Below are 27,665 nucleotides of genomic sequence, written 5' to 3' on the forward strand. Positions count from 1 at the left end.
GGAAATAGCGGTCACTGCAAAATCAGTTGACGCTTGCGAGTGGATTCGCAAATCCAAATGGAGAGGGGAGATGTGGTTGTCCGACAAGGGATAAAGGACAACTCAGGAGGTGAAGGGGAGATTGGGGATAAATAAGATAGAAATAGGAGAATAAGGAAAATGTTGGATGTTGTAGAAATGTTGTCTTATAAAGAGTTGAAAATAAGAAAACAGAAATGGAAAAGGAGGAAAGGTGGTGATGGAAAAACGGAAAGAGAAGATAAACAAAATATAAAAGGGCTACGCTGAACTATATGTCTTTAAATATTAATGGAATACATAACCAAATTAAAAAGGAAGAAACTACTAAATTTAGATGAGTGGGTGTATTCCATTGGAAAAAATAACATATAGGTTAAGAAATAATATTGAAATATTCGAACAAGTATAGGAGCCTTACATTAAATACAATAGCGAAAACCTTCCGGGGACAAACATTACCTAGGTTGATGGAAGGAGAAGGAAAGAAAGGAATGGACTCAGTAGAATTTCTGGTGTAATTTTGTTGTCAGACAACATTGTCTGACTGGCTTAATGCAACCTAGATTGTATACCTAAAATGGATGAGAGGGGGGGGGGTGGGGGGTGGCTTGGGAGGAGGGGGGGGGGGAGAAAAAGTCACTGTATATGTGTGAAAAAGAAATAGTGTATATCATGGCTAATGTGATTTATGGTGTGAAAAATAAAAAAATTTTAAAAAAAAGGAGGGTTTTTCGGCAAACTGTTTAACTGATCAATTCTTACAGTGAATAAAGTAGAACTGGACAATTAGAGTTGCAAGTTGTTAAGAGTTGTTAAGGAAAAAAAATCTTTGCTCAAAGCAAGGGCAGCATGAGAGCACTGTGGGGTTTAATCAGGAACCTGATGGCTGTGGGTGGATGGGGGGGGTGGGGGGAGAAACTGTTGATGAACAATTTCACACTCTTGAGCTTGCTAGCTGAAGAGAGGAGGGTGCATTCGGGATGTGATGGGTCCTTCAGTGCGTTGGATGTCTTTTTCAGGCTACGGGAGATGTAGATAAAGCCCATGGATGTGAGGGAAGTTTGCATGATATTTTGAACTGCATTCACCTTCTTCCAATCTTGAGTAGAGCAGCTCCTGTTCAAAAGTTCAGATTTGTTGTTAGAGTACATAATTGACATCACATACAACCCTAAGATTATCCTTGTGGGCCAAACATAATTTTTATTTATCTGCAATGCAAAAGACTACTCGAGATATGTATACCAAAGAGAAATGTAAATGAAGAAAATGTGCACAAACTCTGAAGTACAGAAAAACAATTCAGTTAATACATAATGTGCAAAATGAAAGTCCTTAAAAAAAAATACAGTAATATTCATAATTTGGGTGTCCTTGGTTGTTCCTTTTTGCTATCTTGTCTTTCCTGTTTGTGCTTGATATTTATTTTGTTTGGTTGACTCTGTTTATTTTGTTACAGTGCAATAAGAAATTGTTACATTACTGTAATTTTAGGTGTTTGACTTCCTTCCTCCATTTTAGACATTTCACCTTCATCCAAGACGTGTGTAAGAGACCTGAGTGAGATATCCTCAACTATCACAAAAGCTCTGTTGAGGAAGAGTGTGCATGGCATATGTGTATTTGCAAGAAAGCTCTATGTTAAGGAGTAGATTTAATATTTCTCTTCGCAATGACATTAATGTCAGCAATTAAAAATGTGAATGAAAGGAGAAGAACAGAAGTCAGAAGCTTGATACATTGTCACTTGTTTTGATCTGGTTACTGTAAGGAGTATGAGAAAGTGAATGTTTGTTTTAATTCCATTTTCAACCTCTTCTTCCCAATAATATCTCATCTATTTTTGCCACCTTTTGCAAATCCTGTGCTCCTCTATTTCTAAACTTTTGATCATCATTCAATTTAATCGTCCTAGCAATGGCTTTGGCTCAGTTGACTCCAAGCACTAAACCTCCCACCCCTATTTTTCACTTCTGCTTTAGGAAACCTTGGAAATCACACTTCATTGATCAATATCCTTTACTTAATACTCTTTCTATCAATCATTTTCAGCATATTGAAAATGATTCCTGTGTGGTGGATTGGGAGATTTAACTTGAAGGGTAGAACATGAAGGGAAATTATTGGTATGGAAGCTCCATACAGCTGAAGACATTGAACTTGCAGATCAATTATAATAGAGAACTCTGATCTTTATTGGATCAGATTTCCAACCTTGATCACTATGCAACCTGTCAATCTAATTTCCTTGGTTTAATTTGCCTAAGCTACTGTTTTGTACTACTTTGAATTCCCCTGGGATTTTGTGGTTTGCTGAGAATCAATGAATTTAGCATGCATATAGGTACAGATGGAGCGTACCTTAATCAACAGAGCAGGTAGAGGGTTTTTTTACATGAAGAGGACAGAGTTGCCATCTGCAAGGCCACCAAACCTCGATCTTGACCTTGTGCTATAAATATTTGGATGACAACATTTTGAACCAAGAAGAGGGATTCTTCACTGAGAAATAAATAATCTAAAAAAGAAGTTTGCATTTATACAATGCATTTCATATCTTCCACCCTTTCCATTAATATTAGTAAAATATTTGATTAGCATTTGTGCTCTGAAGCCTTGAGTCTGATATTTTCTGTATCTGAATGGATTAGTGACTTCTTCTTCTTTGGCTTGGCTTCGCGGACGAAGATTTATGGAGGGGGTAAAAAGTCCACGTCAGCTGCAGGCTCGTTTGTGGCTGACAAGTCCGATGCGGGACAGGCAGACACGATTGCAGCGGTTGCAGGGGAAAATTGGTTGGTTGGGGTTGGGTGTTGGGTTTTTCCTCCTTTGCCTTTTGTCAGTGAGGTGGGCTCTGCGGTCTTCTTCAAAGGAGGTTGCTGCCCGCCAAACTGTGAGGCGCCAAGATGCACGGTTTGAGGCGTTATCAGCCCAGTGGCGGTGGTCAATGTGGCAGGCACCAAGAGATTTCTTTAGGCAGTCCTTGTACCTTTTCTTTGGTGCACCTCTGTCACGGTGGCCAGTGGAGAGCTCGCCATATAACACGATCTTGGGAAGGCGATGGTCCTCCATTCTGGAGACGTGACCCATCCAGCGCAGCTGGATCTTCAGCAGCGTGGACTCGATGCTGTCGACCTCTGCCATCTCGAGTACTTCGACGTTAGGGATGTAAGCGCTCCAATGGATGTTGAGGATGGAGCGGAGACAACGCTGGTGGAAGCGTTCTAGGAGCCGTAGGTGGTGCCGGTAGAGGACCCATGATTCGGAGCCGAACAGGAGTGTGGGTATGACAACGGCTCTGTATACGCTTATCTTTGTGAGGTTTTTCAGTTGGTTGTTTTTCCAGACTCTTTTGTGTAGTCTTCCAAAGGCGCTATTTGCCTTGGCGAGTCTGTTGTCTATCTCATTGTCGATCCTTGCATCTGATGAAATGGTGCAGCCGAGATAGGTAAACTGGTTGACCGTTTTGAGTTTTGTGTGCCCGATGGAGATGTGGGGGGGCTGGTAATCATGGTGGGGAGCTGGCTGATGGAGGACCTCAGTTTTCTTCAGGCTGACTTCCAGGCCAAACATTTTGGCAGTTTCCGCAAAGCAGGACGTCAAGCGCTGAAGAGCTGGCTCTGAATGGGCAACTAAAGCGGCATCGTCTGCAAAGAGTAGTTCACGGACAAGTTTCTCTTGTGTCTTGGTGTGAGCTTGCAGGCGCCTCAGATTGAAGAGACTGCCATCCGTGCGGTACCGGATGTAAACAGCGTCTTCATCCTCAACCGATGGTCAGAACACTTCCAATCTCTTTTCAGTGCCAACCGCTCAGTCCAAGATTCCGCCCTGCTCCAGCTCCCTCAACAGCCCCTAAGGCTAGAGCTGGATGAGGTTCCCACCCTGGATGAAACATATAAGGCAATCGAACAACTGAAAAGTGGCAAAGCAGCAGGTATGGATGGAATCCCCCCAGAAGTCTGGAAGGCTGGCGGCAAAACTCTACATGCCAAACTGCATGAGTTTTTCAAGCTTTGTTGGGACCAAGGTAAACTGCCACAGGATCTTCGTGATGCCACCATCATCACCCTGTACAAAAACAAAGGCGAGAAATCAGACTGCTCAAACTACAGGGGAATCACGTTGCTCTCCATTGCAGGCAAAATCTTTGCTAGGATTCTACTAAATAGAATAATACCTAGTGTCGCCGAGAATATTCTCCCAGAATCACAGTGCGGCTTTCGCGCAAACAGAGGAACTACTGACATGGTCTTTGCCCTCAGACAGCTCCAAGAAAAGTGCAGAGAACAAAACAAAGGACTCTACATCACCTTTGTTGACCTCACCAAAGCCTTCGACACCGTGAGCAGGAAAGGGCTTTGGCAAATACTAGAGCGCATCGGATGTCCCCCAAAGTTCCTCAACATGATTATCCAACTGCACGAAAACCAACAAGGTCGGGTCAGATACAGCAATGAGCTCTCTGAACCCTTCTCCATTAACAATGGCGTGAAGCAAGGCTGTGTTCTCGCACCAACCCTCTTTTCAATCTTCTTCAGCATGATGCTGAACCAAGCCATTAGTGACTTAAAAGATGCACAAAAGTGCTAAAGATTAAAGATAAGCTTGGAAATAAAAAATAAAAACATTAAGCTATTTTCCTCCATAATCCATTAATAACTAGCTGAAACATGAAATCTTTTACTTCCCTCCATAAAGATTCTGTGCTTTCTCCCACTTCTACAAGCGGTGAATATTCAATCAATATATTTATTATTTTCTTACATGGTTTTGAGAAATTCTACTTTAAAGGCATGAGTTGACCAAGAATTAACTGCTTTTAGCATTTAAATTATATATTTTGTTTCAAAGGGCAATTTTTCTTGAGCTTTTCCCTTTTATGTTCAGGGCTAGGCCATGTCGCTTTAAGCCGTTTCAAACTGCCATGTAAAATAGGGTTAACCGGTTAGTGGGCCCAGTTACATGGTGATTTGAAAGGGTCCAACCAAGTCAATCCAGTCCGAACCCAACCAGGTCCCTGACCTACCTCAGGGAACCCAGTAAAACTTACCCGGTCATCCTGGTCTGGTGGTTTGAAAGGGGAAATGGCTGATCCGGTTACTCTGGCGATGTTAGCGCTTGCACACTTGCTTCACAGGGAAACCCCTGGCTGAGGTGCCACTGCTGCAATCGGGGGGAAAGTGGTCGCTGCTGTGATCGGAAGGAAAGAGGCCGCTGCCGTGGTGGGGGTGTTAGAAAGGTCACCGCCATGAGGGGATGGGAGAGAGGTGTCGATGGTGGGGGGGGTGGGGGAAACAGGTCGCTGCCACTGGGGGGTGGGGTTGGGAGAGAGGTAGCTGCTGTGGTCGGGGGGGTTAGTGTGGAGTCTGCAATGTGCCATCTGTGATGTGCCACTGCAATGAACGCTGCTCCGGTTTCTGGCGAGAGCTCAATATGGGAGCAATGGCTGTCTTCTTTATACGTGCTCCCCCAGGCTGCTGGAACCACTGCTTCCGCACTCCCGTGAACTGGAGCAGCACATCGTGGCACCAACCCCCCCTCCCCACTGTTCGCAGCAGTGACACATCACTGGGGGGTCAGCGACTGACGGGGGGTGGGCAACTAATGGCCAATGGGGGTGGAGACTGACAGCTGATAGTTCCCATGAGTGCACGATATGTCACTCACTGCGTCATCACGGGAATGGGATCCCCCTTAAATCGGCAGATTGGCAATTTAACAGGTATGCCCACCTGCGATTCCTGCACCCTAGACCCAGTAGGGTCCCAGGAGGGCTACCCGTGTATTGCAATTTAAAGTACCTGTCTCTTTCTTCTCTTGCTCTTTATTATCCCTTACAGGTTATGCAAATTGTCATTTGAGAAATAAATTAGTTAATTTGGACTTGCAGTGTCCTCCAAATTATATGTTAATTACCACGATTTCAGCTGCAGGTGAACTTCACCACTAGAGGAGAAAACCCCTGGATTGGGTGTACTGTACACCAATGTCCATGGTGTGTACCAGGCCGCACCTCGCTTCCACCTCCAGACTCAATCACATGTCTATCCTGCTAACCCCAGCACACCGACTGCTGGTAAAGTATAGGTCAGCTCACAGCGAGTTCAGGATGCGACCGGGGTTGGGGGGCGGGGGGGGGGGGGGGTTGGTGGTGGTGTGGTGGAAGCACTGCTAGACTGCTTTGAGACCATGGACTGAAGCTGTTTCAGGGAGGTGGCGGCTACCTATAAAGGTCATGTAAACATAGATCATATAAACATAGAGGAGAACATGAGCTCAGTGATTGGCTACATTAGCAAGTGCATTGAGGATGTCGCTGAGATCAAATGCTTCACAATCAGGGCTAACTGGAACCCATGGTTGGATGCAGCAGTCCTGGCACTTCTCAGAGCTCGTGATGCTGCCTTCAGGACGGGATAGGATGGCACTAAGATCAGCCAGGGCAGAAAGTTCCATGTAATCCGGAAGGCAAAGTGGGGGTATGCATAGAAGATCGACAGACAGCTGTGCTACACTGGCGACACAAGGTGCATGTGGGAAGGGATCAAGACTTTCATGGATTACAAGTCAACCTTGTAAGTTAAGGACAATTACACCTCCCTTCCAGACAGACTGAACATTTTCTATGCATGGTTTGATGAAAAGAACAGAATGATGCCAAAGAAAGCTCTGTGTCCTAATGATGAACAGGACCCTGCAGAGCCACGGCCGAGGTGAGGAGAACCCATTCCAAGATGAACTCACACAAGGTGGCGGGACCAGACAACATACCTGGTCAGGTACTGAAGGACCATGCAGACCAATTGATAGAATTCTTCACGGACATCTTCAACACTTCACTGCAGCAGTCCATCATTCCCACAAGGTTCAAGACAGTCACCGTCATCCTGGTACTTAAGAGGGCAACAATAACAGGCCTCAATGACGCTGACCTCCACCATTATGAAATGCTTTGAGCATCTGGTGATGGAACTCATCAAAGCACAAGTCTCAGAGATGTTGGACCCATTTCGGTTCACTTGTATAAGAACCTGATCCACAGAAGATGCTATAGCCTTGTCCCTTCTCTCATCCTGATCCATCTGGAGAATAATGGCTGATACGCCAGGCTGCTGTTCATTGACTTCATTCACCGTTTAATATGATCATTCCAAGGCTGGTGGAGAAGCTGTCCTTGATGGGATTCAACACCCTCTCTAACTGGTTAACTAGATCATGGACTTCCCAATGGAAAGACCACACTCCATCTGGATTGGTAGCAGAACGCCAAGCACCGTTGCACTGGCGCACCTCAGGGCTGTGTGCTCAGCCTGCTTCTGTTCACACTACTGACTCACGACTACATCGCCAGATCCAGCTCCAATGGTGTCATTAAGTTTGCTGATGAGCCCAACTACTGTTGTGTTATCAACAACAATGATGAGTTGCGCTACAAAGAAGAGGTAGAAAATCTCACAAAATGGTGCGAGAATAACAACCTGTATCTCAATGTGGACGAGACGCAGGAGATTATTGTGGACTTTTGGAGGTCCAGGAACAATTCTCAACAACTCTGTTGGAGAGGGAGTGGAGAATACCAGGTTTCTTGGCGGTCATTTAATTAATGACCTATCATGGACACTCAATATCGCCTCATTTGTCAGGAAGGTGCAACAGCAACTGTACTTCCAAAGAAGACTGAACATGGCAAGGCTACTGGCCACTATTAAAGGTGGTGTATCAAGTGTGTCCTGGCTGGCTGCATCACAGTGTGGTAAGGTTGCTACAGAGAAATAGATTGGCGGTCAACCCATTAGGACTATAAGAGTGGCAGAGAAGTTCACTGGAATCTACCTCCATCCCCCCCCCCATTGATGTGATCTAACAGGATCATTGTCTGAAGAGGGTGTGCAAAATCATTGAGGACCCCTTCCACCCTACACACTGCATCTTTCAGCAGCTCTCAATGGGGAAGAGATACAGGAGTATCAGAGCCAGCACCACCAGTCTGAGGAACAGCTTCTTCCCATGGGCAATGAGAATACTGAACAACCAAAGGAACTGCTCACACTAACCATCTGGGACTTTAGTATACATGAAACAAAATCTATTTATTTATTTGTATAGATGAAATACTTGTCATGCATATATATTGTTTTTCAGTAAGTGTGTTGTGTCTGGTTAAGTGTCTGCATGTTTTGCACTGAGGACTGGAGAACGCTGTTTCGCTGGGTTGTACTTGTACAATCAGATGACAATAAACTTGACTACATTCGAATTGGCTTCAAAATGCCATTCATTATCATTTGTGTAGTAGGTGTTTAAAAGAACTGGAAAAAAATAAAACTAATGTTGTCTGTATAAATTTCTCTAAATTGATTGTCTTAATAAGTGAAGTAATTTTAGTATTTTCTTGGGCCAAATCCTAATGTCTGGGTGTGTGTGATCACATCCAGCCAGCTTCATAGGACAGATCATATCGCCTGCCCGGAGGTATCAAATTCCTGAAATAGGCATTCTGTGAGTTCTGTCAAGGCAAAAATAATTCTCTTTGTCTCCTTGGAAAAATCGTAACATCTTCATTGACTTGTCTTCACAGAAGAGAAAGCATCCAAGATGATGCGAACATGCTGGAGTGACACAAACAGCAGAAGTTCTCCGCATAGCAAACTATCCGCTTCGGAGATCCCCTCTTGTTTGTTACACCAGGCTGTTGGGCTTTGATAATTCTTACAAGCCACTTCCACTGTTCCATTTTGCACCTCAGCAAAATCAATTCCTTTCACTTTCTCGGTTATTTCACCTTTAAAAGCAAAGAATCTGCTGAAGCTGAAAATCTCTGGGGAGAAAATATTCAAAAAACACTATTTGTGGAGAGGGAGAGAGACCAAACTAATGTTTCCAATCAATGGCCTTTCTTCAGGACTGGGTAATTGTGGGAAACTGCCGTATTTCAGATAAGAGAGAAGGGGAAAGGAATTAGACAAAATAAAGAGGGCCGCACAGTTAGTGAAGTCGTTAGTGCAATGCTGTTACCGCACCAGTGGGCTGGGTTTGAACCCATACTGTCTGTCAGGAGTTTGTATTTTCTCCCCATGTCTGCATGGGTTTCCTCCAGGTGCTCCAATTTCCTGATCAAAACATACCGGGGGTTGTAGGTCAGTTGGGTGTGGAATGGGCTCATGGGGTTAAAGGATCTGTTACTGTGCTGTTTCTTTTAAATTAAAAAGCAAATGTCCATGAGAAATGGAGACAAAGCATATAGATTGCAGTCAATTAGAAGGGGTGCTGAAGGCTTTTTAAGATCAGCTAACTTGTCTAAAGGAGGTGTAGAGCGAGGGAGGAACAAACTTTGCTGGAATTGAGATGAAGATCACAGCAGTTGCTGGAAATGTCAGAATATTTGTGGAAGTCTGGTCGTTCGGGTAGCATCCATCGGGAGAGACCAATAAGTTGAATCAGAACTGAATCAGGAATTTAATTTATCTTTTATAAATTTAGAGATACAGTCTGGTAGCAAGCCCCTTCCGGCCCACAAGCCCTTGCTACCCAGAAACACCAATTAATCTACAAACCCCGTATGTTTTCTAAAAGTGCACGGATTGATAAGCTAAGCAAAAACTTCAGATGGTGGAAATGTGAAAGGTGTAGCACAATGGCTGATTAAAATCTTGGCCACAACATCACCTTCCTTGCCCATATCCCCCTCTGCCTTTGCTCTACCTCCAAGTTTTCTGGGGTTAAGGATTTCAAAAATTTATCACATATTTGGGAGAAGAAATTTATTTTTATTCCCATTTGTATCTAAAAAGAATAATCCCCCCGAGTTGTTAGATAACTTCACATGGGGGGGCGCGGTGGGGGGTGGAAGAAACATCACCTCAGTGTCTTTCTTTTCCAATCTTTTTATTATTATTATAATTTATAAACACATACAGTTCAAAGAGATATGAAAAATACATGGTAAATAACGAATTAATACAGAGATATTAAACAATAATATTGCAGAAAAAAAATATATCATAAAAAAAATTTTAGATCAGTTTAGAGTATGAACTATCTCTAAAAAAAATGATATAATTAATAAAAATATATAAAAAAAAGAGAGAAAAAAAACCCCAAAAAGGAAGAAAAAACAAATCTGAATTAAAAACTTTAAAAAAAACCTGCCGATATAGCTAAATCACGCCGATCACTCCGATCTCATCTAACAGCCCAATTATCATACATAATCATAAAAAGAAAACAGAGCCAGATCAACTCACCACAAATGAAAATATTGAATAAATGGTCGCCAGGTTAGATCACCTCAGTGTCAACTGTCAATTACCCTCAGTAACTTGTTTGTTTCAATCAGATGGCTCCTTTTATTTTGCAGCCCCAGTGAGCACAGCTGAAGTTGCACAACCTTCCTTATTATGACAACTCCTTCATCCAGGAATCAATCAAGGGAGCATTGTTTCCAATGTAGCATCCTTGCATTTGGAGACCAAAACTGTCTGATGCTTCCGGTGCAATCTCATTCTTTCGTACATTGTGAGGTTGCATCAAAACTTTCCAACTTTTATGTTTCACACCCACTAACATTGGTCAACCTTGCATTAGTTTTAACTTTTTTGCCAAACTGTATGACAATGTGTTGTTTCATTCATTGTTATCTCCAGATCCTTTTGTATTTCCAAGTTTTCTAGTGCAACTTTGAGTCATAATTTGATTTTTCATCCTTCCTTTCAGCTAGTTCATTTTACATTATATCCATTTTGTTTTCTTGCCCACTTACTTAACCTTCTTGTATCCCTCTTCAAGATCTTCGTGTGCTTGGAACTTGCTAACTTACCTATATTTTGTGTGAACAGCAAATCTGGCTGCAGTATATTCAATCCATTCATCCAAGAAATGAATATAAATTGGAAGAAAAGTTGATGCCACAAATTTGATGATCCCTGTTGCAACCCCGAATTGGAAAATTGACATTTAACTTGTCACTATTTGCTGCTAATTAGCATCTTAACATCCACACTGATAGACGAGATGAATCCCAGGCAATTCTTCACAGTAAACTTGTCACCTGGGAACTTTTAACCTGCAACACTATTACATTACTTTACATTCTTTTTCTCCATGGTCATTGATGTATTTTTTTTCTTCTACTGTAAAGTTCTTTCCGAACACTGGGGTTCTCCCAGGTGTCCTAATCTTTATTTCTCAAACAACCGAAGAGTAAAAACACATTATTTGCTCTTTACTCTTTGTGGGATCTTGTTGTGCACAAGTTGACTGCCATATATTACAACAATGATACTTAGATAATTGGTTGTAAGTACCTAAATAGTTATAAAGCACATGACACCTTGAGCATCTGCTGCAGCCAAAGGATCAGAACTATGAACTAGTTACTGCTGTTAAATTTTGAACTCTAGTTTTGTGAGAAGAATCACCAAATGTTATGAATAAGGTGATGCATATGCATTGCAGAGAGCTCTGCCATGTTTTTAAGCTAGAGTGCGAACACAAAATCTTTAGAATTGTATGTACAGTGCCATCCCCATCCACATCACTTCCATCAAAGGGATGAACCCGATGTAATTTTAGCAACAGCCCAAAACCCATTCATTCCACCTCATTTCACTTACTTGACAATGAAGCTTGAGCCTGTTGATACTTTGGCAAATTAATCAAAGCAGTTGAAGTGATGAATGAATGTTGTCAGTAAGTAATGGCTCAATCGCCACCAGCACCCATCCACCTTCCTTTAGAAAGTGTAATGTGTATGCTGTGTTTTGCTTGGCAATTGTTTTATTTTGATTAAAAAATTGCCTTGCCCGTTGCTGTCAATTGATCTCATCAGATTTGTCTGATTAAACTTGATTTTCCTTTTTTCAGTTGAAGCTGTTGGAGGCAAGGCTTTGCCATGTCTGGTTGACGTGCGAGATGAGCAGCAAATCAGCGAGGCAGTCAGGAATGCAGTGAAGACCTTTGGAGGTATAGTTGGTTCAATGACTTGGATATGGCAAGCTGGTGGACATGATGACATTTGTCTTCATGAAGCCCTCAGTTAAACTCTCAGCGGGTTAATCAAAGGGCAGACTGTTCTGAGCTGCAGTATCGCTGTGATGCAAAGACTACATTTCACTTATACCTTCTTCCTAATGTATAGCTTCCAAAACATTCCTCCCAGTGTTCCAGAATCAGCCTGGCATTCTGTATTTCCAGTGCAGCTATATGACATCAAAAATAAAACCAGGATCGGATTAAAGCATTATATAAGGGACCATTGGCAAAGGTGACAGTAAATGGATATATATCAAGCCAATTTAAATTAAGCAGGTCAACTAGGCAGGGATGTCCACTATCTCCCTCACTGTTCACATTAGCTATAGAACCACTGCTAGAACTGATAAGAACAGAAAATAAAATAAGAGGGATAAAAATAAAAGAGAAGGAATATAAAATCAGTCTATTTGCAGATGATGTCATAGTATACTTAACAGAACCAGAAATATCAATAAAAGAATTACATAAGAAATTGAAGGAATATGGAGAAGTATCGGGGTACAAGATCAACACAAATAAAAGAGAAGCGATGCCAATGAATAATGCGGATTTCACAAAGTTTAAGAAATAATCACCATTTAGATGGCAAACACAAGCAATCTGATATCTAGGTATACAACTAGATAATAATCTAGGCCATCTATACAAACTAAATTATCAGCCATTAATGAAGAAATTACAAGACGACTTAGAACATTGGAAAGACTTACCACTAACACTGATAGGAAGGGTAAATTGCATTAAAATGAATACCTTCCCAAGGATACAATACCTATTCCAATCGTTACCAATTCACCTAACAGAGAAATTCTTCAAGGAGCTCAAGAAAATAATAAGGAAATTCTTATGGAAAGGGGGGAAACCGAGGATAGCGCTAGATAAATTAACAGAATGGTACAAACAAAGGGGCTTACAGCTACCAAACTTTAAGAATTATTATAGAGCAGCACAATTAAGATACCTATCAGATTTTTATCAAACAAGGGAAAAACCAGATTGGACCAGATTAGAGCTAGATAAAATAGGGGATAAGGTATCTGAACATATACTTTATAAGTGGGATGAAAAGCTGGTGCAACATAGGAATTCACCAGTACTGCACCATCTGCTCAACATTTGGAAGAAGATTCACATAGAAAGGAATAAAACAAATTATCAACTACCAAAATTAATATTGATGCAAAATCAACTTTCACAATAGATAACCTTTCCTTTAGAGAATGGGAGAGAATGGGATCAAAAGAATAGAAAATTGTTTTTCGGGAAATAAATTATTATCTTTTGAACAAATGAAGGACAAATATGGTATAACTCACAGTACAATGTTTGCATACCACCAACTGAAAACTTACTTGAAGGACAAATTGGGAAGCAGGCTGAGGTTACCAGAAGAAAGCAATTTTGAATATGTGATTACAGACACAATGATAATCAAAAGATTTATAACAAACATGTACATCAAACTGCAAGAGAAAGAGAACGAGGAAACAAGCTGTAAACCCAAAGAAAAATAGGAACAAGATCTAAAGATAAAGAATGAAACATGGGAAAAGCTATGCTCCGGAACTATGAGAAATACAATAAACGCGAGGTTACGCATGATACAATATAATTGGTTACACAGGCTATACCAAGCCCCAAAAGTAAAATAAATGGGACCCAACAGTATCAGACAGATGTTTTCGCTGCAAGAAGGCAACAGGAACAACAGTACATGCAATTTGGGCATGTGAGAAAGTGGAAAAGTTTTGGGAAGATCTAAACCAGGTATTAAATAAAATCACAAAAAGCAACATACAAAAAATCCAGAGATCTTTCTTCTAAGTAATATAAGAAATAAATAACTTGGACTGGATTTGGATGGAGCACAAAAAAGATTTATGATGATAGCCTTATCTGTAGCCAAAAAATGTATTATGTCAACCTGGAAATTAGAAGATAGGTTAAGAATACAGCAATGGTATATAGAAATGAATAAATGCATTCCATTGGAAAAAATAACATATATTTTAAGAAATAACATCACGGTATTCGAACAAATTTGGGAACCGTACATGGAACACAACAGACAAGTCCTACCGCGGACCTCCACCACCTAAAATGACAGAAGGAGAAGAAGACAAAATGAACTGACCCAGTGTGTAAAAGTAGATGACACAAATTTCTTGTTTATTTTCTTTGCGTGATTACATTGTTTAATGTGTCATATATGTTGAATGTTGAGTGGGTGGGGAGGGGGAGTGAAGGAGGGAGGGAAGGGGGGGGGAAAGGGGAGAAAATGACACTGTGTATATTCAAGAGGGAAATGTTTGTGTGTATTTTGGTCAGTATGGTTCATAGCGTGAAAAATAAAAAATAAAAAAATAAAAATAAAACCAGGATCATTGCAGAGGTGTGCAAAGATAGCTGTTCAAAAAGCATTGAATGTAACTGTGATGTGTTTAGATTTTAAAGCAATTGAATAAGGATTGGGAAAATGATGTCCAGTCAGCTGTCATTTTAATTAATTTGAGGGCAGGCCATAGTAGCTGTCTGGCAGACTCCAGTGTATAGGTCCTCTTGTCCTTTTCCATTCACGTACCTGTCCAAGTGCTTTCTAAAACCATAGAACATGACACCACAGAAAACAGCCCATTCAGGCCTTCTAGTCTGTACTGAACTTTTATTCTGCCTCATCCCACTGACTTGCACCCAGTCCATAGACCGCTGTACCCCTCCCATCCATGTACCTGTCCATATTTTTCTTAAATGTGTAAATTGAGCCTTTATTCACCACTTCAGCTGACAGCTTGTTCCACACACGCTCCACTCTGTGAAGAATTTTTTCCCTAATGTTTCCCCCTAAACTTTTCTCCTGTCACCATTAACTCACCTAACCTCAGTGGAAAAAGTGAAGCACAAAAGTTTGCAGATGCTGTGATTGAAGTATAAACAGAATGAAATGCTGGAGGAACTCAGCTGGTCTTCTGCATCCATAGGAGACAAAGATATATTGCTGATATTTTGGGCCCAAGCCCTTCTTCAAAGAATAAGAATTCCTCAGGCTCAAAACGTGGGCAGTATATCTTTGTCTCCAATGGACACTGAAAGACGGGCTGAGTTCCTCCAGCATTTTGATGTGTTTTTACTCAGTGGAAAAAGCCTACTTGCCTTTACTCTATCTATACAATACTCTATCATAATTTTGTATACCGCTATCAAATCTCCCTTCATTCTTCTACACTTCAGGGAATAAAATCCTAACCTGTTTTACCTTTCCTTAAAACTCAGTTCCTGAAGTACTGGCATCATCCTAGTAAATCTTCTGTGCACTTTTTCAATCTTATTGAAATCTTTTCTGTAGTTAGGTGTCCAAAACTGCACACAGTACTCCAAATTTGGCCTCACTAATGTCTTGTACAGCTTTACTATAACATCCCAATTCCTGCACTCAATAATTTGATTTATGAAGGCCAATATGCCAAAAGCTTTCTTTACAACCCTATCTACCTGTGATGCCACTTTTGGGGAATTATGTATCTACATTCCTAGATTCCTCTGTTTTACCACACTCCTCAGTGCCCAACTATTTACTGTGTATGTCCAACCTTGGTTTGGCCTTCCAAAATACAACACCTCACACTTGTCTCCATTAAATTTCATCTGCCATTTTTCAGCTCATTTTTCCAGCTGGTCCAGATCCCTCTCAAGTGTTGCAATTATACCCACTTCTACTACTTCCTCTGGCAGCACATTCAACTATACCCCCACCTTCTGTGTGGAAGAAGTTGCCCTCAGATCTATTTTAAATCTTCCTATTCTCTCACCTTAAACCTAAGCTCTCTAGTTTCATTCTGGGAAAAGACTGACCAAATATCCATCATGATTTTGTACACCTCCATAAAGTCAACCTCTTGCATCCCAGGTCTAAAAGTCCATTCCTTCTAACCCAAACCCTCTAGTCTAGGTAACATCCTCATGAATCTTTTTTGCAACCTTTCCAGTTTAATGACATCCTTCCTATAAAAAGCAGACCAAAACTGCACTCAGTATTCCAAATGTGGTGGCCTTATTAACATCTTGTACAGCTGTAACATGACTTCCCAACTCGTGCACTCAATCTTATCAAACCAAAGATCGTAGGTAAAAGAAAACAAAACCTTTCCTGTTGTGTGTTGTCCTGGATACAAATTGTATGTACTTGGTAGTGGTATTTTGAAAATAACTTCTGGCATTAAGGAGAATCAAGGATACTGTCTGGTGCAATGGAAGATCTCCAGCCTGAAAACATCCAATTTTCAGGAAGTAAATACTCTCACATTTGGTGAAGATTTTTTAAAATTACCAGTAATAATGTCTGTTAAAAAAAAAAATCATAGTGCATATTATCTTTTATTGCAATATAAAAAAGCAATACTTTTATATTCAAAATTTATGTGAAATTCATGGATTATGTGCTTACAGGAGATCTGTTGTTTTAATGAATCTTCAAGCATGATCCTTAGTGTTGTTTCTTTGATTTTTCAGCAGGTTGTATTCTTAATTTCAATATGTACTATCTGGTATTTTTGGATGAGGACATTTTTGTAGAGCTGTAAAGGAATGGGCATTGTTTATAGTCAGTGTTTTCTATGTGGAATAGGCAAGGGCAAAATGAAAGGTCTTTTTCTGTGCTGTATATTCTTGTTTGATTTGTATTGGATGCATTTTAAAATTTGTACCCTTGAGCTTTGAATCTTGTTCACCTGTGTTGTTAAGAGCCAAACAGTGACCTAAATTTTGCAAAAATGAAGACTTGGATGATTTGTGTTAATTTGACATAATGGGATAATGGTTTTTGAATATTTGTTTTTATTTTGGAGTTGAGCATCTTCAAATGTTAGGATTCTCAATATCCTTCCACCAAAAGTTGTATTTTCAGTACAAGTATGAAACATGTACTTATGCCTATTCTGTCTTCACCTTTTTTAACATCTACTTTCAACAAGTGGAGGCATGTGCTCAAGCATCAAAAATGTAACCTTGGCTTCAGGCAGCACCTTTAATGCAGTAAATTGTTCCAAGGTGCGTTACAGAATTTTTCAGACAGGAGACTAAACATTTAGGAGGGAACCTATATTTGCAATGTTGGAATGCCCTAAGTTTGTGAGCAAAGATCAAATACAGGAGCACACAGCCATCAGGGATAATCTCGCCATGATTTACAGCCCAGAAGGCACAGAGCTCACCTCACTGTGCAGAGACTTTTCACGAGAAAAACCATTTTGAATACGATTCTTACATTAGAATTAATTGAAGAGTATAGGAGACACAAGTTCTTGCCTTAACCACATGGACGGTTCTGTGCTTGAGCTGGCACACTGGCGAAGCTTTCCATCCGTCTGATCCCTGCAGCCACCCTGCATGTTCAATTTTAACTGGAAGTCTTGCATCTGTCCTCCAAAGTGATCTGCAAGTAACAGTTTGGCATCAGTAACAGATTCTGAGGCCCTTCCCTTGACAGCTTATGCTATCAAATTCTTTTTAATGGTCTTTGAGGACAATCCAATCATAAATAATCTTAAAAATATTTTAAATATTCAAAAACCTGCTGTTATTTAGATATGTTAATTTGAAAAAGCAACTTCAACTATTTGGCTTTTCCATCCAGTTTGACATCTTTTAGACATGTAGCACAGTAACAGGCCCTTTGGGCCCACAAGTCCGTGCTGCCCAAATACACCAATTAACCTACAAGCCCCACACGTTTTTGGAGGGTGGGAGGAAACTGCAGTACCCTGAGGAAGCCCGTGTAGACACAGGGAGACCATACAAACTCCTTTCAACAGTGGCGGTTTTGAACCTTGGTTGCTAGCTCTGTAATAATGTTGCGCTAACCATGTTACATGACTTCATTGAGACAAGGAGACAGAAATCCGAGATGATGGATTTGAAGCACACCAAACCCTCTAATTTGGCTTGAATATGATGCATCTGGATTTCATGTCCTGTCCACTAGTTCAAAGGAACTCATTCCAGAACATTTTGTACTATCCCTCCTCAGCTTTCAGGCATGCAAGTGAGTATTGTGCTCACCCATGCAATGCTGTGTCTGAGAGTTCCATCTGGAACTGCTGGCTGAAGAGAAGTATAATCTGGGCCATTCCCTCACAACCTCTTACCCTTTACTTATCACCCATCCTCCCCTTCTTTCCATATTTTACGACTAGCTGCTTTGTCCATTTTGCTTGTTGGTTTCTGATTATTGGCAGTCTCGTCTCTATCTGAGACAGGTTTGATGCCAAATAAGACTTGTTCCTCTTAATCTCAACATTCACAGTGTCAATGTTTGGGGTTCTTCAGTGTTGTTTGGTGGTACAACAACATGAATGTTCTCATTACCTAAGTCTCTGTGACACTGCTTTGACAATCAATGGGTAGGGCAAATGATTGCAACCATTTTGAGCAAACCCTCGCATTTTTTGGTCTTGTGACTCCAAGTTTTTCTTGAGCTTCCCATTTGCCCCCCCCCCCCCCCCCCCCAGTTCAGATGTCAGATGTCCAGATACCTCAGTGTTACTCACATGAATTCTTTTTGGGAACTTCATGACAAACTGGCCTCTCTCCCTCGGCTAATAACTATTCCCCAGGCAATACAAAAAAAACGATAGTTCCATTCCTTTTTAAGGAGCTTGCTGAGTACCATTTTCTGTTACTACCCCAGATTACAAAATCGTGATTCCACTTCAAAATGTCTCAATTGGTTGTAAATCACTTTGGATGTCCTATTGTTATGTAAGGTGCTAAACCAACACAAGTCTTTCTTTCTCATGTCAATTTTCTGTGCATTGATGGCAGGTGATCTGATTATGTAGCATCTTTTGAGGTCAATCAAATAGATAAATAAGCAAATTTAAAGTTTCTTCCTGTGTACCATAACCTTTCTGAGTAAGTTGTGTTTTGTTCTCAAATCTATAAGATTAAAAGTTAAGTATTTAATCAAAGTACAAATATTTAAATTGTCAGATTGTGTTAATGGAGATAAATGTTGACCAAAATGCCAGCTGTTTCCTGTTTCTTAAGAGGCCTCCTGGGATTTTTTTTTAATGCCCTTGTAAGCAATTCCTCAAGCCAATTGATTTTTTTTTTGCATTCCTGCCACTGAGCTCCATTGTCTGAATGATAGAGGTGATCTCATTCTAGGAGGATTGGTGGTATATGTAGTCCTTTATGTGAACAGTGATATTGGAGAGCATTGCTGGTCAAAGTAGACTTGTATCCCTCATCCCTCTGATTCTGCTGAAGTGCTGGTCAAAGTAGTTGGACTGAAAAAAGACTAGCGCTTTGAAGATTATTCACTGACCTTTTTTTCTCTCCACAGGGATAGATATTTTGATAAATAATGCCAGTGCCATAAACCTGACTGGTACATTGGACACGCCAATGAAGAAAGTGGACCTCATGATGAGTGTCAACAGCAGGGGTACCTACCTAACGTATGTATAATTCATAGATAAACAATAATCTTTCGATGTTTGTACTGGATGCTGGGATATGTTTTTGGAAAGTATTTTGTTAAAGGAAAAGATTGTGTGTGTTTTTATTTGAGGAAGTGTCATTTACAGTTGCATTTCTAACAAACTGGGTTGTACATGTTTTTGGACTCTAGCAAAAAATGTAAAGTTAATATGAAGGGACTAATATGAATATTGGATCAAAAGCAGGTTGAATTTTAAGAATCATTTTGGAGGTCGAGTGATTCTTTCAGAAAAAGAAAGTTTGGGACCTTGACATTTGAAGGGAGTGATAAAATGTTGACTATCAGATTGCACAAAAACCCAACATTTTGGAAGGTGTACAGATTGACAGGTGGGGCAAGATCTTGGACTGATGCAGAAACATTTTAAATCCGATTGATGTTAAAATAAGTTCAAAAAATGAGCTATCAGAGGAACTCAGCATGTTGGGACTGAAACATGAACCATCCTTTTACTTCCACAGATGCTTCCTGACCCACTGGGTTCCTCTAAGAGCTTTTTTTTTGCTTCAAATTCCAGCATCTGCAAAATTTTTGTACCACTCTTAAAACAAGTTGATACTTATCTTTTCGCTTCCCCTTTTTTTTGAACTAAAAAGTAATGTTATGGGCCCAAAACCCAGCAGTAAAAACAAATGGTTACTTTAACAAAAGATAATTTCAATGTTTTTTAAACATAAAAACAGGATCAAACTCTTAACTCATTACTATTAACTTAACCCCTTTCTAATTCTAAGTGCACATGTATGTAATCTGTGTATAAGTTCAGAAAAGTTATTTGATTCACAGTCCAATCTCTCTTCGCATTCCACCAAGTTCACTGGTATCAGGCAATTCTTATACTGTGCACAGAACTTAACATTTATGAACCTTCACCAGGCTTTGGTGCTTTAAAGGTAAATAGTCACAGCTCAGGAAGGTTCTTGTTAGTTTCAGAGAGAGATTTGTTGCTCGTTGGACACCCACAACTGATTCCTTCAGATCAGCCACTTCAGCGACTTGCTGAAGAAACTTGTCCCATCAGGGTTTTCCAGATGATAACCTCTTTCTTTCAGGTTACCACAGAGTTCGTTTTCTGCTTCCCTTATCTCAGGTGAAAAACCACACAGCCAGCCAACTCCTCTTTATGGACCACAAGGGCTTTGAACAGGCTGAACTAAGAAATCACAACCTGTCTTCAAAATGGGGTTTTTCCACAAGCTTGCCAGCTTGTCCTGTTTGATTCCAAACTGCTGCTGCTTAACTGCAGAACTGAGTATTCTCATTCTCTCTCTCTCATTCTCTCTCTCTCTCTCTCTCTCTCTCTCTCTCTCTCTCTGAGAAAACCACATGACCCTCTTAGAACAGCATACTGCACTCAAGACTGTGGCACCGGACCCAATCTTCTAAGTTCGTTCATCTGTTGCTTCCTTAAACAATAATCTATTACTCCGCAACATGTCCAATTAGCACCTGCTTGTGAAGTCCTTATAGGCACTTTTCAAAGTTTTTGCAAAGGCATCCAGAGCCTGGACTGTCTGGCTTGAGCAGAGCTCTGGCATTTTAAATGAGATCTGTTTTGAAGTGTTTGTATGTGACCTAAACACTTTAAAAAAACCTGCTACATTTATCTCCTTTAAAACATATCTATATACAATATAAAATATAACATAATCTGTCACAGTAGGTAGACAGCTCCCAATGATCATTTTATGCTTGTGCACAAGACTGATACTCATATTTTCTCATTTGATTTGCTTAAATTACATTCAAATCCATAATCACATTCCAGATCAGTTCTGATCAAATTACACCCCTTTAACCCTGGGCTGCCTGTTGAATAACATTTATCTATTGAATTCTGTTGTGGCTGAGTTAGATGTGTTCTCTCTTTGTCAACTCATGATAATCAAGGCAATGCAAGTTTCTTTGATATTTGGCTTAACTTTGTTGTACTCAAAATTAGTGTGACAAGACTTTGTCTTAGCTGCCTGTGTAGAGGTTGTTTACATTTCATGGTGACTGATCCATCAAATATGTGGAGAAGAGCAGTGCATTCTAAAGTACACAGCATTTTCACTGCTGCTGAATCAATAATTTACATAAATTTAGTGTTACCTCTTTGCCTCTGCACTCTGTCCCTCTTTGGAAGTCTAGCATCCCATATGCCTTTCTCTAACAAGAAAGTTTTTGCAATTGTATGATTAAAACCTCTAGTTCTTTTTGCTTTCCGATAATTTCTGAATCTATCTCATTCCTCCCAAATGTTATTACAAAGGAAATTCCTTTTTTCCCTCCTCGCTTCCATAGAAGGAAAGTCTAATTTTCTAATCCGCTGTATGATTTGGATTTCTGTGTTTTTGTTGTGCTTTTTATTTTTTCAGATGGTGATGTATTGTTGAAGTATCTGGAAGCATGTTTGCCAATTTATGTAAATAGGTGGTCAGATGAGGATAGTGTTCATGGAGGACACCTGGAGGAACGTCCCTGCTTTACTTGTAAATGGTGTTGTAGAATCCTTGGTGACCATCTGTTGACATAGAGTGCCAGTTTATGTTGCTTCTAAAAAGCCATTCTCCAATAGTGCACGCTTTCCCGGGAGAGAAAGTCAGTGGTGTTCAAACATAGAAACATAGATAATAGGTGTAGGAGTAGGCCATTTGATCCTTCAAGCCTACACCGCCATTCATTATGATCATGGCTGATCAGCCCCGGTTCCTGCCTCCTCCCCATATCCCCTAATCCCCTTGCTCACGAGGGCCAAATCTAACCTCCACTTAAATATTGACAGGAATCCGGCCTCAACTACTTCCTGTGGCAAAGAATTCCACACATTTACTACTCTCTGAGAGAAGAAAATTTTCCTTATCTCAGTCCTAAAAAAACTTTCCCCTTATCCTTAAACTATGGCCCCTGGTTCTGGTTTTTCCCAGCATTGGAAACAACCTTCCTGTGTCTACTGTCTAAACCCTTAAGAATTTTATGTTTCTATAAGATCCCCCCTCAATTTTCTAAATTCCAGAGAATACAAGCCTAGTCTATCTAACCTTTCTTCATATGCGAGCCCCTTCATCCCCGGTATCAGCCTAGTGAATGTTCTCTGCACCCCCTCCAAGGCAAAGATATCCTTCCTCAGATAAGACGACCAAAACTGCACGCAGTACTCCAGGTGTGGTCTCACCAAGACCCTGTACAGCTGTAGCAGGATCTCCCTACTCCTGTACTCAAATCCTCTCGCTATGAACACCAACATACCATTCGCTCTCTTCACCGCCTGCTGCACCTCCATACCCACTTTCAACAACCGATGCACAGTGACATCCAAGTCTCGCTGCATCTCCCCTTTTCCTAAACAGATACCATTTAAATAATAATCCTCTTTCCTGTTCTTACCTCCAAAGTGGATAACCTCGTATTTATCCACATTATACTGCATTTGCCACGACCTGGCCCACTCACCTAACTTGTCCAAATCACCCTGCACTCTCCTAGTATCCTCTACACAGCTAACCCTGCCATCCAACTTTGTATCGTCTGCAAATTTTGAGATACTGCTATCTATTCCCACATCTAAATCGTTGATATATATTGTAAACAACTGCGGCCCCAGCACTGAGCCCTGCGGTACATCACTAGTCACTGGCTGCCATTCTGAAAAGAACCCGTTTATTCCTACTCTTTGCTTCCTGTCCCTCAACCAATTCTCTATCCACCTTAATACCATACATCCTATACTGTGCTCTTTAACTTTATACACCAGTCTTCTGTGCGGAACCTTATCAAACGCCTTATCAAAGTCCAGATATACCACATCCAGTGGTTCTCCCCTATCCACTATACTGGTTACATCCTCAAAAAACTCTATTAGATTCATCAGACATGATTTCCCCTTCACAAAACCATGCTGACTCTGTGCGATGACACCACTACTTTCCAAATGTACTGTAATTGCATCTTTAATAACCGATTCTAGCACCTTCCCAACTACCGATGTCAGGCTAACTGTCTGTAGTTTCCCGATTTCTCTCTCCCTCCCTTAAAGAGTGGGGTTACGTTGGCCACCCTCCAATCCTCAGAAACTAATCCAGTATCCAAAGAGGTTTGAAACATTATCACCAATGCATCCACTATTTCCTGGGCTACTTCCTTCAGCACTCTCAGATGCAGACTATTCAGCCCCAGGGATTTAATCGCCTTTAATCCCTGCAATTTAACTAATACAACTTCTCGACTTACAATTATTTCCTTTAGTCCCTCCATCACAATAGATCCCCGATCCTCAATAATTTCCTGTAGATTAGTTATGTCTTCTTTGGTGAAGACAGAACTAAAATAGTCATTCAAACAGTCTGCCATACCCTTGTTCCCCATGATCAACGCACCCGTTTCTGTCCTCAACAGACCCACATTTGTCTTAACTAACCTCTTTCTCTTAACGTATCTATAAAAGCTTTTACAGTCACTTTTTATGTTCCCTGCCAGCTTCCTCTCATTATCCCTTTTACCTTTCCTAATTAGTCCTTTTGTCCTCCTCTGCAGAACTCTGAATTTCTCCCAATCATTAGGGATATTATTCTTTTTGTCTAATTTGTAAGCTCCTTCTTTGGATTTGACACTCTCTCGGATCTCCTTTGTTAGCCACGGATGTACTACCCTCCTCGATTTATTCTTCGTACAAACTGGGATCTACATTTTCTGCACTTGCTCCAAGATATCCTTAAATGATTGCCATTGCATTTCTACCGCAAGTCCTTTAAGTACCATTTGCCAATCTATTTTAGCCAATTCACATCTCATACCATCAAAGTTACCCCTCTTCAAGTTCAAAACCTTTGTATCCGTATCAACTCTGTCACATTCCATCGTAATGAAGAATTCCACCATATTGTGGTCACTCTTGCCGAAGGGGTTCCTCACAACAAGATTGCTAATTCACCCTTCTCCACTACTCAATACCCAGTCTAGAATGGCTCGTTCCCTCGTTCGCTCCTCAACATGCTGATTTAGAAAACAATCCCGCATACATTCTAAGAAATCCTCTTCAACCTTACTCTTACCAGTTTGGTTCACCCAATCTACATGTAGATTAAAGTCACCCATTACAACTGCCGTCCCTTTGTTCCACACATTACGAATTTCCTTCATGACTCCTTCACTAACCTCACTGCTACTGTTAGGCAGCCTGTTCACTACTCCCACTAGCGTCTTCTGCCCTTTCATGTTTCGCAGCTCTATCTATATGGATTCCACATCCTCTACACTGATTTCCTTCCTTTCTATGGCATTCACCTCTTCCCTAACCAACAGGGCTACTCCACCTCCTTTTCCATTCTGTCTATCCCTCCTGAATGTCGAGTAACCCTGAACGTTGAGCTCCCATTCACGTTTCCCCTGAAGCCACGACTCTGTGATCCCAACTATATCATAGTTTTTAATAGCTATCTCCACATTCAATTCCTCCACTTTATTACAAATGCTCCTTGCATTGAGACACAAAATCTTCAGCCTTTCTTTAGCCACACTCTTATCCCTTTTACCATTATGTAAATAAATAGCTCTTTTTGATTTGCCCCCTGCTTTTACTTGCCTGCCACTAATGCTTTTCACCTTGCTACCTTTTACTTCTATTCTCATTTTACACCCCTCTGACTCTCTGGACTTGGTCCCATTCCCCTGCCACATTAGTTTAAACATTCGCCAACAGCACTAGCAAACAAACCCCCAAGAACATTGGTCCTGGCCCTACTCAGATGCAGGCTGACCTGTCTGTACCAGTCCCATCTGCCCCAGAACTGTTTCCAATGTTCCAAGAATCTGAAACCTTCTCTCCTACACTAACTTTCAAGCCACAAATTAATTCTAGCTATCTTGTTGTTCCTACTCTGACTAGCTCGTGGCACGGATAACAATCCAGAGATTGTTACCTTTGAGGTCCTACTCCTCAATTTACTTACTAAATCCCTAAATTCATTTTGTAGGACCTCATCCCTTTTTTTTTCCTATGTCATTGGTACTGATATGGGGCTGTTCTCTCTCCCCTTCCAGAATGTCCTGCAGCCTCTCCGAGACATCCTTGACCCTTGCACCAGGGAGGCAACACATCATCCGGGAGTCTCATTTGTTGCCACAGAAACTCCTATCTATTCCCCTTACAATGGAATTCTCTATGACCATTGCCCTACCACTCTTTTTCCTGCCCTCTTGGACAGCAGCGCCACCCACAGTGCCATTAACCTGGCTACTGCTGCCTACTCCTGGTGAGCTATCTTCCCCAACAGTTTCCAAAACAGCATATCTGTTCTGCAGGAAGATGACCACAGGAGACTCCTGCACGACCTTCCTACTACTTCTCTTACTGTTGGTCACCCAGTCCCTATCCTTCTCTACCAGTGAACTGGATGTGGCACTTCTGACTTTGAGGGAGAATGCTTCACGTGAATGAGCCGCTGCTGGCACGGAGGTATACGATGGAGTGCCTCCCCCACTTTTGCTCTCCTTCGTGCACTCGAACAGAGTCGATGTTGATGCATTTAAGGAGAGATGAAGACCATTTGAGAGGCTGATCCCAGAAAGGTAGAATACTGTGTTTTCCACTATTGATGTAGTTTACCACAAACTGTTTGAGTAAATGGAATCTCTTGATTGCTTGACCACCAATCAGTTTGAAATTTTTTTTGCTCCACAGGCTTTTGAATATTTTCTTTTTCTCTTTATAAGGTACATTTTTTTTGCAAAATATGACAGAGGGTAGATAATCGCAGTGGGGAGAAAATAAGTTTATTATAATATATTGCCTTGTTTTTTAAAAAAAATTCTGTAAATGATGTGCTATTAATTATCAGTGTTAACTTGGCTCATCATCACCGGCTCGGTGATCATTAATTATTTTGATAATCTTCTGCATTTTGATAGGTATCTGAACACTAAAGAATGCAGTGCATATGTTGGTTATCTATTCCTCCATGCTCATCACCACTTCCACCCGATAAACATTACTTGAGTTAAGTTGTGACATTTGGCAAGGCTTCATTACAGCACACAATGTTATGCTGACCCATGTAACCCTACTTTCCTCTCTAATTGATCAAGCTTATTTACTCTGGAAAGTTAAAGATATAACATGGTTTTCGGATTTATTCTTGGATAACTCTTTCATGTCATTCGAACAATTATCCATGAAATATGATTTACCTAGATCTCATTTCTTTCGATATTTGCAGATTAGGAGTTTCTTAGTTTCGACTTTACCCTCTTTTCCCAATCGGGAGACTACGACTGTTTTAGAGGATATACTATATTCAAAATTCCCTCCAAAAGGTGTGATATCTAAATTATATAATATAATTACAAAAATAAATTCTGGGACTTTTGGAAAGTTTAAAAATGATTGGGAAAGAGAACTCAACCTTCATATTTCCAATGAAAATTGGAATAAAATTCTGCGACTGGTAAACTCCTCTTCTCTATGTGCAAAACATTCACTGATACAGTTTAAAGTTGTTCATAGAGCTCATATGTCTAAAGATAAACTCCATCATTTTTATTTTCATATCGATCCTATATGTGATAAATGTCAATTGGAAATAGCTTCCCTTACACATATGTTTTGGTCCTGTCCCTCTTTACAGAATTATTGGAAGGAAATTTTTTCCATTATATCTACCGTTTTGAATATTAATTTACAACCACATCCCATTACTGCAATTTTTGGATTACCTATGATAGATTTGACTTATTTATCTCTTCCTGCGGATCGTATGATTGCTTTTCTTACACTAATGGCTAGAAGATCTATACTATTGAATTGGAAAGAGGTTAATCCTCCCACTGTTTTCCAATGGTTTACCCAAACTATACTATGTTTAAATTTAGAGAAAATTAGAAACTCTGTCTATGAATCCCCTTCTAAGTTTGAGTAAACCTGGCGACCATTTATTCAATATTTTCATTTGTGGTGAGTTGATCTGGCTCTGTTTTCTTTTTATGATTATGTATGATAATTGGGCTGTTAGATGAGATCGGAGTGATCGGCGTGATTTAGCTATATCAGTAGGTTTTTTTTTAAAGTTTTTAATTCAGATTTGTTTTTTCTTCCTTTTTGGGGTTTTTTTTTCCTCTCTTTTTTTAAATATATTTT

The 27,665-nt window shown here is 40.5% G+C and overlaps 1 protein-coding gene across 3 annotated transcripts in view; it reads left to right on the plus strand.

The window, feature by feature from the left end:
- Nucleotides 1-27,665, plus strand: part of hsdl2 (hydroxysteroid dehydrogenase like 2) — a 206,458-nt gene that overhangs the window by 59,200 nt on the left and 119,593 nt on the right. For all 3 annotated transcript variants that reach the window (XM_069923120.1, XM_069923132.1, XM_069923126.1), the window contains exons 3-4: nucleotides 11,884-11,982; nucleotides 19,394-19,508. In XM_069923120.1, coding sequence (XP_069779221.1) covers nucleotides 11,884-11,982; nucleotides 19,394-19,508 — 214 coding nt within the window. The remainder of the gene's footprint in view (nucleotides 1-11,883; nucleotides 11,983-19,393; nucleotides 19,509-27,665) is intronic.

The sequence above is a fragment of the Narcine bancroftii genome, chromosome 1 (genome assembly GCF_036971445.1).
Source record: "Narcine bancroftii isolate sNarBan1 chromosome 1, sNarBan1.hap1, whole genome shotgun sequence".
Classification (NCBI taxonomy): Eukaryota; Metazoa; Chordata; class Chondrichthyes; order Torpediniformes; family Narcinidae; genus Narcine; species Narcine bancroftii.